The sequence below is a fragment of the Plectropomus leopardus genome, chromosome 7 (assembly GCF_008729295.1).
Source record: "Plectropomus leopardus isolate mb chromosome 7, YSFRI_Pleo_2.0, whole genome shotgun sequence".
NCBI classification, from domain to species: Eukaryota; Metazoa; Chordata; class Actinopteri; order Perciformes; family Serranidae; genus Plectropomus; species Plectropomus leopardus.
In genome coordinates, this window is record NC_056469.1 from 18,803,762 (window position 1) to 18,820,763 (window position 17,002).

Below are 17,002 nucleotides of genomic sequence, written 5' to 3' on the forward strand. Positions count from 1 at the left end.
CATCAGTTCATTCATTTTTTAAATAGCAGTAAACAGGCCTTAGCTTCAAGGAGCATTTCGACTGCAGGCTGCACTGTGTGTGTGTGTGTGTGTGTGTGTGTGTGTGTGCGCCTGTGTGCACATATGTCTTTGTCCAATCAATGTGAAGATAAAACAAACACACTGAAGAAGAATGAACTCCAGGCTGCAGGACAGAAACTCCCAGATGATTTTATCTCGGGGCACATCTGGTAAGTTTAAAAATAACTCCAACACACGCTTAAACACACATGGCTCTATCCCTGATCATCACAGGAGGAAACAAGTTCATGCAGACAACCTTTCATTGCTGCACTTCCTGATTGGCTGAAGAGCTTTAAGTTTTCTCAAGCAGCAGCATCTGATAGGATTTCCTCAGTCAGAGACAAAACAGTCCAAGAGGCACAGGAAACACCATAACGGATTTGTCTGCCATCAAGTTTACCTGGAAACACCAGCCACACATGGGCAGAGAAGTGCAAGGGAAAGAGGTTTATGCACTTTCACACAAAATATATGAAGGAATTTTGTTTAATTTTCTAATCTCCTTCTCTTTTTCCTCTTTGTTGTCTCTCTCATCTTGCATATTTTTGTTTCTTGGTGAATTTTATCTGGTTCAATTTCCGTTTTATCTCATCTTTCCCTTTCTTCCCTCCCTCTTTAATTCTCCCAACATACCATTGTATCCATCCTGGTTTACGTCTCCAAGCGGTGCTACAGCCGTGCCAAAGCGCCCGAAGGTGTGTGTGCCAGTGAGGGCAAAAGGTTCGGAGAAAGTCAGCGGGGCCATCTGTAGGTACAGGTACACCCTCCCCACCTCTCTGGGTTTGCTCTCCATCTCTCTCTCCATGTAGAGGGGTGCTCCAACCAGCACATCGTCCCTCCTGTGGACATGGGTGTAATTTTAATGCTATGAAAGACTGAAGAGAGTATTTGTCTCGAGTAAAAAGGAAATTTTCAACTTACCCATCTCCATTCAGGTCAGTGACAGCCACCGAGTAGCCAAAATAAGAGGCCATCTGAGAGGCAGGCAAGAAAAGAACATGAGGGCTTTGAACTGTAAACACAGTATGGTTACATGAATTTCATTTGATTTCTTTTGATCCCTATTCAAACTGAATTCATTCAACAATGCAAGAAAATCTATATCAGCTGTGACTTTGATGATGCTCTACCTGTTCCCCCGTGAAGTTCTGTATGAAGGTCAGATTGGTGGAGTTGATCATTGCCACCTAAAAAAAGTAGATAAACAGTCAGATGCAAAATGACGTGACTAAAAAAGCACCAGGCTTTGTCCTCGTAGCACTCCCAAAGCAAACATGGCCAAGCAGTCTGACAAACAGGCATATGAGGAATGCAGGAAAAAAGTCAGAAACCACATAAAAAAAGCTATTATTCTACTGAAACCCCTTTTTCTTTTCCCTGCCCTCCCCCACCAACATCATCTTTGTGCCTTTACCATTTCCCCCCTCATCTCTCTTTCCTTCCCCCCATTCTAACCTCGGTCGTGGGGAGAGACGGAGGGGGGAGGCTGAGAATTCCTTCATAAGACCTAAAATAACAACCACATGGAGACAGCCGTGGGCTCCACGTACACACACATGCACACACACACACATGCAGGAGGATACACGTTGACCCAATCACAGATGTCTCAAAGACACACTAAACGGGGATAGACTTAAGAACACAGACAGATGAGAATGTGTAAACACAAATATTGAGTCACTAGCTTGGATGTTAACTTTCATGCACTCTGAGTTGTCAGATCAGTCACTGCAGAAACCTGATCGGGCTTCGCAGCTATTCCAGTGCCCGGCCCGGCTTACCTGCATCCCTCATAACACTCCCCCTACTGTGAGCTGCAAGTCCCCTCCTCTATGACACTCACGGTGCACTGTCTGTACAGGAAGGAGCATTCTTGCACCAGCTACACTGTCCAGACATAAAACACATGCTGTTGTTGCAGTATATGTGTGAGTCCTGCGGTTGCACTGCAGGTTAGGGATAGGGGTCATGTGTGTGTGGAGAAGGGTTAGTGGGGTTAGGTGGGGTCACCGCCCTCCACATGCAGCGGAAGCTGTGTGTCATTAAGGAGGATTGACACTGTCAGCCCTGGGGACACGTTCCCATAAGAGAACATGAGACACACTGAAGTTTACATAGACGCATATACAGCATTTCTCACAGCTATGTACATGCATACATTTATGTTTACAGAAAAGCAGTGATCGTATATGACACTAGAAGCATATGAGTCTAGAAGACTTCATCACATGCCTGTATCTGCGCAAAAAAAGCCTTTACTTCACGTCTTATCTACCTCAAACCATAGACTTTCACACATACATCATATGAAAAATGTCAAAGATGTCAGCATACAGATGGTACAGGAAAACAGAATTTGGATACAAAATATTGACGTAAAGAAAAACTGCATTTGTAAAAAATATATGACCTAATTTGTTTTTTTGACGATGGTGGCGGAGAGCGCTGTTGAAAACATCTACTAAATCTCTCAGGCTGAGATTTGGTGACTGTGAGGGCCATAGCATTTCAGTCCTTCCAGGATTTTGCAGGCTTTTTGGGGATTGTTGCTGCTTTAAATGTCTGATTTTATGGCAGCTTCTCTATAAAAACTGCAACTCATGTTACAATGTTTTAGTTAATTATTTTATTTTTTGTAATGAAATTACAGGTGCAAGTGAAAATTGCATTTTTTTTTGTTTAATTCATAAAAAATTGAAGGTAACTTGTTCCAGTGAGAAAAAAAAGACAGCACTTGAAATAGATCCGGATGCAACAGATTGTGTTTTGTAGTAATATTAAAAAAGTGTCATTTGATGTATTTTATGTTCCACCATAATGTTGCATACGGTGCAAAACTGTTAACCGCCTTTTCATACAGAGAATCAAGGAATTGTCCTGCATGGTCTTTAGCAACAATTTTTGGTGGTAAACGTGAGATGTTTGTGTTGGAAATATCTGCATCTTCACAACCTGAAAAAAGGAAGTGAGATGGTAAAGTTTTGCGGGGGACTGCTAGGATGGGTAAAAGTCATGCGAAACTATGATGATTATTTAAATTTGTGGAGAAGTTGCGGTGATTGCAAGGTCATGCAATATTCAATTTGCGTAAGTTTTTGTGATTGCGAAATCGCAACAATTCGGTGGACATCTGTGTTCTGTAGTGCACGTCAGCGTTCACTATTTTGTTAATTTGTCATCTGTCTGTAACAGTGGTTTTGTGGCTTAATGATCATTTTTGTCAAGATTTTTTTTGTTGCTTTGCACTCACATATCCAAAGTTCTGTGCTCCTCTTGGGACTCCGGCTATCAGCTCTGGGAAACATAAAAACAAAGAAAGCCTTAAATTAGCCTGTATGTATGTGTGAGAAAAATTTACAGAGAGAAAGGACTCAACCGAGGTTTGTCTCAAAGACCCTTAAATCCCCTACCCAGCAGCCCACCCTGTCAGAGAGCCTAGTGTTGCTGAGAACACACTGAGTGATTGGGTGATTGTGTATTGATTGATGAGTGTGGTGCCGCAAACTTATAGGGAAGATCTGAGGGACCCACCCACAGTGACAAGACAGGGTCCCCCTTCCTGCTTTCCAGCTCTACCCTAAAGGCTCAACCACGAGCCAATAAACCAGGACTTCCCAGCTCCATCTTCACCCAAAACTCCCAGTTACGACTAGTTCTCCAGTTTGAAGAGGGGTTTGGAGAACAAGACCACAACAAGCTTCGTACCACAACACAACACATCAACAGGCATGTGTAACCTCTTAGGGCTCACTTTAAGACTCAGTGACATGTGTTGCGCCAGAGGGGGTTCAGGACCTTTGTGGGGTTGGTATGGGGGCATGTAAACCCAAGTTTGTCCCGTAAAGATCCCACTAAATGGTGATTAGCAAAGAGGCTCTGATACACAGGAAATTATGAATGGGAACCTGAAGTGGCATCGGGGGGAGGAGGGTCTCATGTGTGTGTGACAGAGATGCAGAAGAGTGAGTGTGTGGTGACAGTTTTTGAAGAGAAAGCAATAAAAGAAAATAGCTCAAAAAAAGATGTAGCGTGACTGTGGCTGGATACATTTTATTTCTCCATATTTTCTTTAATAAAAGAGCAGAGGTTTTTGTTGAAATTACTTGTGTGTTTCACTTGTGTTGCTGACAAACGGATGGCATGGGAATGAAGGAGCAGGATCTGAAGCTTGCATAGAGAATCAAAATGCCACACTGCTGGCAGGACTTTAGAGTGTGTATATAAGTAAAACTAAGAAAAATTCAACAATTTGTAAATGAATGATAACATTTATTTTGGCTTTGACAAAGAAGAACTCAAAGCCACTTTTCCCCATCTGCATTGTCTTTTAATAAAATGAGGCTGTAACTGCTATATGCACGCCGGTCACTCTTTCCACCTAATATTTCAAGACCAGGAGAGACTCTGGACTCACTCTAGTCCTGAGGAGGTCTGCAGAGACTGCCACTAATCATTCTAATCAGTCAGAACGGAGGAGAGGAAATCCCTTTATCAGCAGTTCCCGAGGTCCTGTCCTTTCAGGGTCATGACCCAGACATATAGAGACAGTTCTCATTACTGCCTCTGAGTTCAGACTAAGACACTGTCACCCAGCTTGCCGCTCCCTATCGCTCCAGCCGGAAAGTGTGTGTTGCAGGGTGCCTGTTGATGTGCTCTGGTGCTGCATGTGGTTAGTTGTAATGAATTGCTGGCTTTCTTACCTTGTTCAGAGTCTCCTGTAAACTCTCCCACTGCCACAGAGTAACCTAGAGAGAAATTGGTTGCACCAAATGACATATGGGTGAAATTAACTCTGTACGCAATGCTCTTTAAACTGTGTGTGACAGGTGTGATGTAATGCATGTATACTAGGGGTGTAACAATCTATTTTTGTTGATTGATGTATCTATTCAATGATCAACGATCCAATATCATCGATGCAAATTGAAAACATTGATTTGTATCATCATGTTTAGGATACGCCCTTATTTTGAAATTCTGCATTACCGCCAAACAGCAGCTGGCAGATAATGACAAGCAGCCAAGAGAAAGATGATGAGAATAATGTTACTTGCTCTGGAATAAATCAGCTGTGTGGAAGAAAAATTGGATTTCGGAGAAAATATGGGTTAATAGGCGAAGCACGTCATATGTAGACACTGCTGTTATGGGATGAAATACTTGCTAGAAAAACAACGTACCTACCAGGCTGACATCTCACTCTGCAAACTTCTTAAGACGGCAGCATTAGCTGCTCTGTTTCAAAAGTGTTTGGCTGAAAATGTATGCATAAAGGTTGAACTTCAACCATGGTATTCTTTTGGGAGATGCACTGACTTAAAAACCAATGATCAGTAGGAAAAGTATAAGTAATGCATGGAGTTTGTTAACCTATGAGTAAAGGACAAGTCAGCTAGCTTTTCGGCTAATTTATACAATGTGCTTGAGCTGATAATGAATGACTATCAAAAAAAGTGGTTTCGTCTACAAACCAGAACAGTTGTTACTGAGCAAAATTTAAACTTTTTGTTAAACTGAGGCGGCCTCTAGTTTACAGGGTAGAGTGTGCGTTCCTAAGTGCTTGGCAGCTGGCAGGGTACAAATCCAACCCATGGCCCTTAGCTGCTTGCCATTCCCTCTATCTGCCCATCTTTCTGTCACTCTTCAGCTGCTGTATCATAAAGTAGCAAAACACAAAGGGCTGACAGCTTTTTCTGTAACCTACTGTGTTAAATGGGCATATGATATTGTCTCGTATCGATCGCAGGACCCTAAAATTGGGTCAAATCACAATTGTATGATGGCAGACTTTGTAATGAAGGCAAACATCTTATTGTTGTCCAAAGAATCGATATACTGTATCATGATGAAACTTGTTATTTACATCCCTAATGATTATTATTTAGATCAAAATGATTGTCAGTGTGTGTATGTGTAGATGTTTGTTACCAAGGTAACTGTCGTCGTGTGTGTCTTCCGCAGCTCTGGTGTGCTTCTCTCCTGGAACCCGTCTAAGCACTGCCTTCAAAGAGTAGCCGTTTAATATCTCAGCTATCCCCGCTGTCATTACCTGACCTGCGTGCGCACACAAACACACACACGCACACACACACACACACACACACACACACACACACACACACACACACAAATAGAAAGAGAAAAACAAACTTTCAGGGTTAAAGAGAGTCACATCTGTTCATGACCAGTGGTTTCAGCTTGGACCCCATGACGGGAGCACTACTGCCCTCCTCTATAGAAACCTGCTGGAGCTGGTCCATCTGCTCCGCATGAGACATGCACAGAGCTAATGACACATGGAAGTCTTCCCTGAGGAATGCTAAAACACATCGTTGGCAGAGGAAAAGCTGGAAAAAATACTCCTTAAAAAACCCTAAAGAAAATGCCTGTCCTCTCTGCAGCGAGGATTCTGAATTATAGGTGAGCAAGCACAAACAACACCCTTCCTCTGCTGTTGAACAAGAGGTCAAACAAACACATGATTTTATCTACACCCGCCCTCAACCATCCATAAATCCTCCTTAATGCGTGCGTGTGTGTGTATGCACTGACGGGGAGAAAAAAGTGCCCTCATAACCCTCCCACAATCTCCTTTTCTCTCGCACAGCGCTTAGAGTTTATCTCCCAGACTAACATATCACTATATAAACTCATTATTAAACCTGTCTGATTAATGAGACACGGCACTGCGAACTGTTAACACTGATGCATAAGTCACTACACTAATTTGAAGTGTCCTTTACACCCAGAGATAACAAGATAGTATATAAAAGAGTTTTTCTAATGATGACTCAGGCTGAAGGCTGAAGATAATCGTTGTATATTAGAGGCCATAAAATCCAGGCTGAGTGCTTTTATAAACATTCGGAGGAAGTGTTTTAACTGGAGGCAGCCAGCCTTGCCACGCTGAGGGCACTGAGAGGGAGCAGTCCATTAGGTTGTCTGTGACGCCTGTCTAGTGCGGTCTTGTATGCTGGAGCATTTATTATTTAGCCATATTAAATAACAGCAGCAATGCCAAACAACAACCCATAAAATCATAAAAAAATGTGTAGCAATTTTAAGATATCCATCACTGAGCCACTCTCCTCTTTTCTTTCCTTTTTCTCCTGACTTCTTTTTAAAATGTTATTTCGCTTCTAAACAACTGAACTGAAGTGACAGATGAGGTGTTACACAGAGAGGAGAGAGAAATTAGTTTGTGCAAGTGATCAGTACTCTTCTAAATTTCACACACACACTCTCACACACCTGGAGATGGGGGAGTAGCACTACACTCTAACAGCTGAACTCTGACACGCTCTAGCTGCGTCTACACCTATTAAGACACTTCATCCCTCTGCTTTGACTAACCCCGCACATCCAGCGAACTAGCTGACCTCAGCGCTGCTTCTATCGCATAGAACATTCATCTTTCTTCTTCTTTCTCCATGTCTTACTCCCTCACTTCTCATCTTTCCCTCTCCCTGCTGCAACATGTTTCTATCATCTCCTTAGCAATCCTCTATTGCTCCCACTGTCCTCCCTGCTTTCTCTCTCCATCAGTCTTTAAATTCTCCCCACAATCCCTTTGTCCTTCTCAACTCTGTCGCCTGCCCTTGAGCCTCTTCCTCTTCTTGAAGCTTTTCCAAGTCCCCTCTGTGCTTTATCACGGGGCAGAGGGGCAGTTCTTCCACACTCCATTACCCCCCGATCAGCTCATTACAGAGCCCAAACACCCATTTCCTGTTACACTGTTACAGACAGAGAGCAGCATGAAGTAAAGGAGCAAGTGAGGGAGGGGAAAAAGTTGGGGAAGGCGGCAAAGAAAAAGAGAAGGAGACACTTTTCTTTCCACCTTCTCCCATAAGTAAGACTCCTGTAATGATATTGCAGATTTGGCAAGTGTGTCCAAGCACATGTGTGTATGTGGGCTGTTCAGACTGTTAAACTCATCTCCATTCTCTTCCCTCATCTGAACACCTTCCCATCTATGAAATCATTGCGAAGACAGAACAAATACAGGTTTACTGTTGCTGCAGTTACCTTGCCAGTAAAAGCTTCCAGGTCCTCCTACCACCAGCATTCCTTCCTGGAATGAATACATTACTTAGGGTTAGTCATGTGACAGATGTTTGTGTGTATTTGTGACCAGAGGGGTTTTTAACGAGTGTAGCTGTGTGGGTGAACATTTTATTCCTGCTGTCATGCTTGTTGACTTCCTGCGGAGAATGACAGCTTCCTGTACAGGAGGGTAGAGTTGGATCACGAGACAAGAGTTTAAAGTTCACCTTGACTATACAGTGAAAGAATGCGTTGGGTATAAGTGTATGTTTGGTCTATTGTGTTCAGAGGTGATAGGTCACATCAGGAGAGGAGGCTACTCTAGGGACAATCATGCTCTCATCTCCCCAGTGTCTATAAATCTCTTAAGGGAGTTTTGTGTTTGAAGAAACCCCTCTGCTTGCGCTTTGACAGGGGACAAGATGTGTGCAGGGGGTTTGTCATGGTGATTTTGTTGACAACTGTTGCTATTTTTACCTTGGTGAAATCCACACTGAAGCCGGCCTGGCAGAAACCCTGTCCCTCTGGGTCTGGATCATCTAAAAACCATGAAAACACACAATGTTTTTCTAACACTAAAAGTAAGCATCTTAATCAGAAAAACATATATTTTGTGGGACAAAGCACTAAACAAACATTGCAAAAACCATTACTTCTATCTGATGAAACTTTTACGACTATAAAATGAAGAAAAACCGTTTACAGTTTACATAAAAATGTTCTACTGAGGTGTGTTTCTGTTTAAATTACTGTGTTAAACTGCATGAACGCACAAAACTAATGTGCAAACAATAAATTGTTCTCCTTTTCAGAGGCACCCTGAGGTGAAGTTTAATGATGCATAACGACACACGTGCACTTAAAAATAAAGTGTAAGTTATAGAAATAGTCTGAATGTTCAGAGATTCATGTTGAGATAAAGCAAAAAAGCTGTTGGAGGTAGAAAAATCTTACTTATACACATAATAAAGACAATTTTCCTCCGCAACAGCGTCATTTTCCTCTTGAGAACAATTGAGTTTACAATGTGATTATTCTCAACAGGATTAGTCAGAATGGACATAATCAACAACATAAAGATCTTGAACAACCTTCAGTTACAAGAGGCAGTGTAAATTTGAATCTCTGTGTATATGAGTGTAAATGGTAAGAGGGTTTTATGCAGAGCAGATGATGGAGTGGATGATAAGGGCTGCGTTTGATCTGCTGTTTAAGATGTGCCATCTGATAGCCTCCATTTCTCCTTATCATCCTCTGCTGGTGCCTCATATCAGTAAGCAGGGTGAGAGGGGTCGCAGGAAGAAAGCAGGAGAGATAGAAAAAAACTGGAGATGAAGAAAGGGAGGGGAGGGGGTTAGGAAAATCCCATGAATCCCATTTAGAGAGCTGACGACAGAAAGAAGAGGACCAGAGAGAACAGAGATTTTGTCACAGAGACAGATTACCAAGGTGCTGTGGGAACTCTAACTTTAAGTTTGAAATATTAGGACAGGTAATGTAATCCATTAGGAAAAAAAACAGTCTACTGGCTGTCACATTACAACACATTACAAAAATACATAGTTACCCTTTTCCACCAGCTTGGAATTTGCTCTATTCTGGTTTGCACATCTAATTTTTTGCACCATTTGGAGCAAAAATAAAGTGGTTTGGAACCTGAAAATTTGGTTCCCAGCTGGAACCAAAAAATCGCAGGTTTTACTCGACCTGAAGTGCAAACCATGGCCACATCAGCGGATGTGTCATATGCTACCGGTTAGAACCAGAGTATCTGGTATTTTATCTAAAAGTCCTCTATGTTTCTTATCATTACAACATACAGTATATTACATCATAAACTAATCCAATCCAAATGTATTTGTAAAGCACATTTAAAAACAAAAGAGTTGACCAAAGTGCTGTACATCAATAAATAGATAAAACAAAGCTGGTTACTGGTTACAAAAAGGCAATAAATCTTCAAGATAAAACCACAAACTGGCAACTCTCATACAGGGTCCGAGATTGCCAAGGAGAACAAATGGGTTTTTCAACGAGATTTAAACACTGGCAAGTTGCGGGCTAGTCTAATCTGGGGCGGCAGCTCATTCCAGAGTTTGGGGGCCATGACAGCAAAGACCTTGTCTCTCCTATGTTTCAATCTTGCTTTCAGGACGACAAGAAGTGATTTATCGGATGACCTCAGTGACCGTGATGGAATATACAGGTGTAAAAGGTCAGAAAGGTAAGATGGAGCCAGCCCATTCAGAGCTTTATAAGCAAACAGTAAGATCTTAAACTGGATTCTAAAGTGTAAAGGGAGCCATTGGAGAGACGTCAGGTAAAATGTGCTCTTGCTTACTTGCTTACTCAGAGATTTATATTTATGAAAACCTAGACAAATTGAGCCTAAATTACAATATCTGCATGGTGTGATACCACTGGAGGTAAGTGAGAAATGTTTTTTGTGTGTGATTAGGGTGAACCCTGTAAACTTGAGGCCTAGATATTATGTTTTATAGGCTGACATAAAAATCAGTGAACCATATTTTAACTTTATGCCATATTATGACATATTACTCTGATGTAAGAAACAGTACACAGTAAGACATACTAAATGCTTTGGTTAATTTGTGATCATGCTGACAGCAGAGAAAGAAAGAAAGAAAATAAAGGAAGTGAAGATTGAGGGCAGTAAAAGGGAGATGGATACAGTTGGAGATGGGGCTGACTCACTGGTCCTGCAGGGTGAGTACTCTGCGTAGGCGCTGAAGTTCTGGACAGCAACATAGCAGGTCCCCACGGGGTCCTTCTCCCCACTCAGTTTTACCGTCCGCCAGTGATAGAGAGGAGCACATGCCTGCACAACAAATGATTCCCATTTAAAGAAATACTGACTAAAAAGCCTTAAAAAAGAGAAAGAAGCAAAATGTGCGTGGCGTTTTCAAGCATATGTAATGATACAGGTGTTACATGTCTGATATTAACTGAAGCCATGTCTTCTTACCACCACTTTTCCTTTGTGTGTCCTGACTGATGCTCCAAACCACTGGTGCGACTTAAACTCCAGAGGCTCTCTGGTGCCGTTTACCTTTATCATTCTGTTATCTGGAGAGATATGCCGACAGAGAAGGGATGTGGAAAAGACATTAAATAGCAAATGAAAGAGACATTTCATAATGACTACAGTAAAAGCTGATATTGACTCTGGTAATGTGGACCCAGGCTTAGAGCTCTGCCTGTGAGTGGAAAGCATTTGTCCTTGATAAGCAAGAACAAACAGCAACAGTCTTAAACAGGCCTATAAGAAACATCAAAACACCATTTGCCCCCCAGAAACAGACATTTGTCAGGATGCTGGTGTTTTTTTCTTCAGTCAAAGCTTTTCCCATAAAATGTAACAACCGCACACACATAAACTCATACATAGTATAAAGTCATACATTCACACAAGCCTGTACGTGCAAATCATGAGCATTTCCCAGCCGACTCACAATAAAGTGTCAGATTTGGTGTGCATGCATCTGTGTCTTTGCTCTGCTGTAGATATTTTCCAGTGTTATTAAAGACCAGCTGGGTCTCTTTAAAACCGTGCAGACCCCTCTACATTAAACACCTTCTTTTAGCGCACCTAAATAGTTGCGCACACACACACACACACACACACACACATACACACACACACACACAGAGGTTGAATAAATCTTTAAATGCAGGTGTACAGTGGATCATTACAGAGTTTATTTGATACAAAATCTCAATCTTTGTTTTGACACAGCTTATTCCATCAGGCACACATTCACACCTACAAGTCAACTATTAACCTTCCCATAAGGCCCTGACACACTAAGCCAACAGTCGGCTGACGGTCAATGTAGGGCCGCCGGTGAACGTCTGTGGCTCTAGTTTTTGCCGTGTATCATGCACTGATGGTGCTTGACAGCCCTTGCCTGCTTTTTTTCTGCCATTTTGGCATGTTGAATTCTGGCTAACTAGGGTCTTGGTCGTCTTATGGTTTCCCTTTTTAAATGATGAGTACAGACTACTGCCACTTACTGTCATGGAGAGTTACTTCCTTTCACACATGTACAGAATGTGCTAGATGGCGGTCAGTTGTAGTCTATGCGGTGTGCACATGCGCAACTTTTTGGCCGACACACAGGTGATGTAAGGCTTCGTAACAGTCAGCGTTCATTGAAAAAACCTGGAGAAAACCCTTGCTAATGTGGATAGAACATGCAAACTCCACACAGAAGTGCCCAAGCCACCGAGCAGGTTTGAACCTGGAACCCATTTGTGACAGTGAGGCGAAAGTGGTACTCACTGCACCACCCTGATTCTAAATCTCATTTCCGAATAAATCACTTGTCACCATCATCATTTACCTACCTCAAAATGATGTGTTTGCATACTTTTATATAAATAATTTGAATTTCTAATGAAAATTCTCTACTAATCATACAACTAAAAGTTCTTTTAAAGAACCAGGCTCAGGACTGGAAGAAAGTCCTTTTTTAACTTCCAGAATGATTGAATTAAAATTGTAGGTGAAGGTAGTGAATGAAGAACTCTTCTGAGCTGCTCTGAGGCCACAGCAGAAGACTAGCTATAATGTGAAGCTCTCAAATGTGTGTTTGAATGTGAAGGATCCAGCGGAGAGAGATTGATACATCAAGTTTCTCTAAGAAAAAAAGAAATATACATATAACAAAATAAATAATAATCTGTGTTTCACAAATGTATCCATTAAAAAGTAACAGATTTACAAGAGTCAGACCCAGAAACCAGGTTTCTTTACTCTAATCATGGATATGTGATCATTATCAACATATCAATTCCTGTCTCAACCCCCCCTGCTTAACTGGCATGACTGGACACATTTGCATAATGCCACTGAAGTTACACACACACACACTCAGGCAAACGTGAGGCTTATGTATGGCTATTATCCAGTACAGTGCACACAGATGTTCACCACCCGTTTTATTTTTTTACAGTGTGCATGAGTGTATATGTGCCTCTTAGTCTGGTTTATACCTGTAATAAAGGGTCTGCTGTAACTCTAGAAATATCCACTGTGGCCACTGTCATCAATCACCCACCCAATCTACCGATACACACATACACATGACTGTGCACACATTTGTTCCTCTGTGTTTATTCTTAGATCCCCCAAACCTGAAATTTCCCCTCAAACACTTCACACTAAAACTAAACCACTTTGTGAGAAATAACACATAATTAACTTTAGGGAAAGACAAGAAAATAGTCCTCCCTTTGGAAGTTTACCCTCATCTGCATGGAGCCTTTGGCTATAGGACTATACAGGCACAACTATGACGTCTGTTTGCATCAGCCGATCAGCTTTCAGCTGTTTCATTCATACATCATTGATACAGTATGTGCAAGCAGCTGACTAGCAACATAAATCATATTCTTACAAGTGCACACGGCGGTGTATATAACATGACAGTCCTCTGCATTCATGCCAGTATCACTTGCTGCTGCAGCTCCATCCACAGATAAAACTTCCTAACTAAAACATGAGCTTTTGATACTGTTAGATTTGCTACAGTCTAATGCTCAAATACATTTACAATGTTAACTGTGCAACAAAAGGTCACCTCCTTCTCCATCTCTCTTTTTGTGGTCCTCACAAAGATGTCAAAAGAGACAAAAAACAAAGAGGAAGGAAGAGAGAGGGATAGACTGATGGAGAGCGAGAGAGAGAGAGAGAGAGAGAGAGAGCGAGAGAGACAAGGGGTGGGGAAAAAGGAGACAGGGATAAATTTTCAAGATCTAATAAAAAGCAGACCTCACCCAATCCCCCTTTACTCCTGAAGGGGAACTAAATTCCCATGTGCATACAGTTTACCCCCCCACCCCCCCCGACTTGTTCTCCCGCTCTACCTCGTGCAAACACACACTTACTACTCAGATGGAAAAGTGTGCATCAGAGATGTTAGAGGCACAAACACAGGCTGATTGGACAGTTACCGTTGATGATAATTTATTGAAAACCATAATCAACATGATGTACAGGCGAACCCGCCGGCCACCTTTAGATGAGGCTGATGAGACCCATATGTCTTATCTCTCTTCTTTTATGCAACAGCACACATGCCAACTCATATCCACACACATACAAGAAACACAGGTTACGAAACTCCAGTGGTTACAAATGGAGTAACATCTGGGGCCACCTATGGCTTTAAAAGGATCCACTTGGACCTCAGAGAAATAAATGCCTGTTAAATTTTATTCCTGTTATCCCCTAAATTACAGCTCATAAAACAGTGACATTGTCGTATGTGTCTGACCAAATATAACAGTAAAGTGACGCCTTTCCATGTCCAGGAGTATGTGGAACATGGTTATGCCCAGTGGGGGCATCAGAAGTTCTGTAATGAATCAATTTTGATCCATAAAATAAAAATTTTGACAAAGCTTTCAAGTTACTCACTGGAATTATCAAAAGGTATCTGTCTGCAGCTGTCAGGGAGTCCAGGCCAGGGGCAGTAGTAGACAGCTCCAGCCTCCACAATGCCAGGCTGAGAGGTGTTTGCCTTTGGAGCCCCCACCAGCACACTGAACCTGGTGACAGTAAAAACACATGCACAACAAGCAGGAAAGTGTACAAGGCATTATGCAAACTTGTGCAGCCAATGCACAATTTGGCTCACTCATATATTCTGTTTTACAACTGTGTATTCTGTGCAGCAGAAATCGGAATCATGCTGTACGTGCTTCTCCTGTCTCATTAAAGTGTAATATGTAGCATGTGCAGCTACAGAGATGATAAAGCCTTCTTTCTTATCATTTAAATGACCTTTTTTGCTACCTGAATTAATTATGTTTTATTGAGTCTACTATAAACTGCTAAACTAAATGTACAGGTTGCAGTTTAAATAAAATTAGACTGTTAGATGATAACTCCTGCAGAAACCTGATGGCACAACTTAAGTTCTGATGTTGCCACTCACGTGTTGCTGTCGGAGGAAGCTTGATAGAAGTCCAGAGAATAGCCGAAATAACTTCCATCGGGTCCCTTGTAAACCGTAGGATGCTCTGCGTAAAGGTTAAAACTCCGAACTCCATTTAGCGCCGGCCACAGCACCGAAAGCACCCCGAGAATAAACATCCCAGCGGAGGAAACTAAGTCCCATACACGCTCCATCCCCAAAGAACAGCCAGCTGCACACTAATTCCCCTCAAATGAGAGGGAACTGGGGGGGAAAGAGAGGGAGAGAGAGTTTCCTCCGTGCAGGTGAGGTAGTTCTGTCCCGGGTAAAGTCCGCCAACTGTCTGTCACCGTATCACCGCGCTCCCCAAAAAACTGCCTGCTGACACCCTGAAACCACCAGGTCTGCCCAAAGTCTCAGCTCTGAGACTACACAGCCGCGCCCCCGCCCTCTGCACAAAACTTTACCCCCTACACACATACACACTCACACACACATTACAAGGCACAGACCACATCTGAGCGCGCAATGGAGCTGGCGCGTCACCGTTCCTTTTATGGCACTGACTAATTTTCTGTGGCGAATTGCAGCCTGAAACAATAAATGATATTAAAGTGAGATTTAAAACCAACCTCTTAAATATACGCACTCACAGGCAGGCGCACGCGGAGACTTGGCGCGGACGCGCGCAAATGCAGATATTTGTTCATAAATTAAACCACCTTTTTCTTTTTCTTGGCCGCTTTGTCTCATTCTTACCAGTTAGAACAGAACTCCATTTCTTCCCTTGGAGAATAATCTCTTGTAATTATGTCAGTAATTGTTATGTCGACTCACAGCAGAAATCTCTTGAGCTGTGCACGTTTAGGTACTTTTGGCCCGCTCAAGGTTTCACTCAACACCAGGCGATTTCCCCTCCCAAACCCTCCGAGGTAACATACTTCGCTCTTGCTGAAAATAATATCCTGCAATGAAAAACAGTTTAAAGAGGTGACGGGCCAAACAGGCTGCTTTTTGTATATTAATCTCAGCACATGTCTGAAGATTTATATTATCAAAAACTGTGCATATGCTGGGCAGAGAGGAAGAGGGATGCATGTTGCCCCTAAGAACTTCAGCTTGGGGACTTTGTCTTAATTAAAATAAGCTTTATGGGCACATTAATGATGAATTAAACTGCATCTTCAGCCTCACATTCTCGTAAAACCGCAGCGGGGCAACACTGCAGTCAGTGGAGCGTGTTTTCTGTCAAGAGAGTTGATAAGAACCAGGTGAAAAGTTGAGGTAAAGAGTGAATGAGAAGAACCCAAACCTTGACCTGCCAGATGGAGAAGTTTCTCGCCTCCACGCCCTCTACCTGCCCTCTTCTCCTCCTTCAACACATTTCCTTCCTTCCATCCATCCATCAATCCCTTCCAGTAACCCTGTCTCCTTCCTTTATGGTTTCTTTAAATTTGTGCCAACTGGGTTCACCTGGTCACATCTCCCTGATCCTTTTATTGCAACCCTGTGTGTGAGAGAAAGAAGAGAGTAAAGGAGGAGGTCTGCTCTTTCTCAGCTGTTTTAATGTAAAGCTAAGATGATCTAGTGGGAAACTTCTACAAAACATGAGCACATAAGAGACAAAGATAGACATTGTGAGGATGATGGAGAGAGGAGGCAGCAGACATATTCCTGTTCTTTTGCCCAACTTGGCTTTAGTGCAGCTGTGCTACGATGCCAGGTAACAAATGCAGCTCATATTCAGTGTCTGCACTTTCATCTGTAATCTTTTTCTCCACTGTCTTACATCCAATAAAATTCTCACAGATATCCCATTTCCAGGAATATACACATTCACTGGCACACTGTTCAGGCTAAGCCCCGTCAGTCTGCCAGTGTATTCTGATCCCAGATTTACTGCAGGTCATTCTATATTGATTACTTCACACACTCACAGCAGTGCTTTATAT

The 17,002-nt window shown here is 42.3% G+C and overlaps 1 protein-coding gene across 1 annotated transcript in view; it reads right to left on the reverse strand.

Moving 5' to 3' along the window:
• The window catches only part of itga8 (integrin, alpha 8), a 50,635-nt gene extending 34,091 nt beyond the window's left edge, over window positions 1–16,544 (reverse strand). The window contains exons 1-12 of the mRNA XM_042490489.1: window positions 15,072–16,544; window positions 14,552–14,682; window positions 11,096–11,196; window positions 10,825–10,948; window positions 8,587–8,648; window positions 8,092–8,137; window positions 5,995–6,120; window positions 4,767–4,811; window positions 3,317–3,360; window positions 1,194–1,250; window positions 985–1,037; window positions 697–902 (exon numbers count right to left, since the gene is read on the reverse strand). Of these exons, the coding sequence (XP_042346423.1) occupies window positions 697–902; window positions 985–1,037; window positions 1,194–1,250; window positions 3,317–3,360; window positions 4,767–4,811; window positions 5,995–6,120; window positions 8,092–8,137; window positions 8,587–8,648; window positions 10,825–10,948; window positions 11,096–11,196; window positions 14,552–14,682; window positions 15,072–15,265 (1,189 nt within the window). The 5' untranslated portion in view covers window positions 15,266–16,544. The remainder of the gene's footprint in view (window positions 1–696; window positions 903–984; window positions 1,038–1,193; window positions 1,251–3,316; window positions 3,361–4,766; window positions 4,812–5,994; window positions 6,121–8,091; window positions 8,138–8,586; window positions 8,649–10,824; window positions 10,949–11,095; window positions 11,197–14,551; window positions 14,683–15,071) is intronic.
• Between the last annotated feature and the right edge of the window lie 458 nt (window positions 16,545–17,002).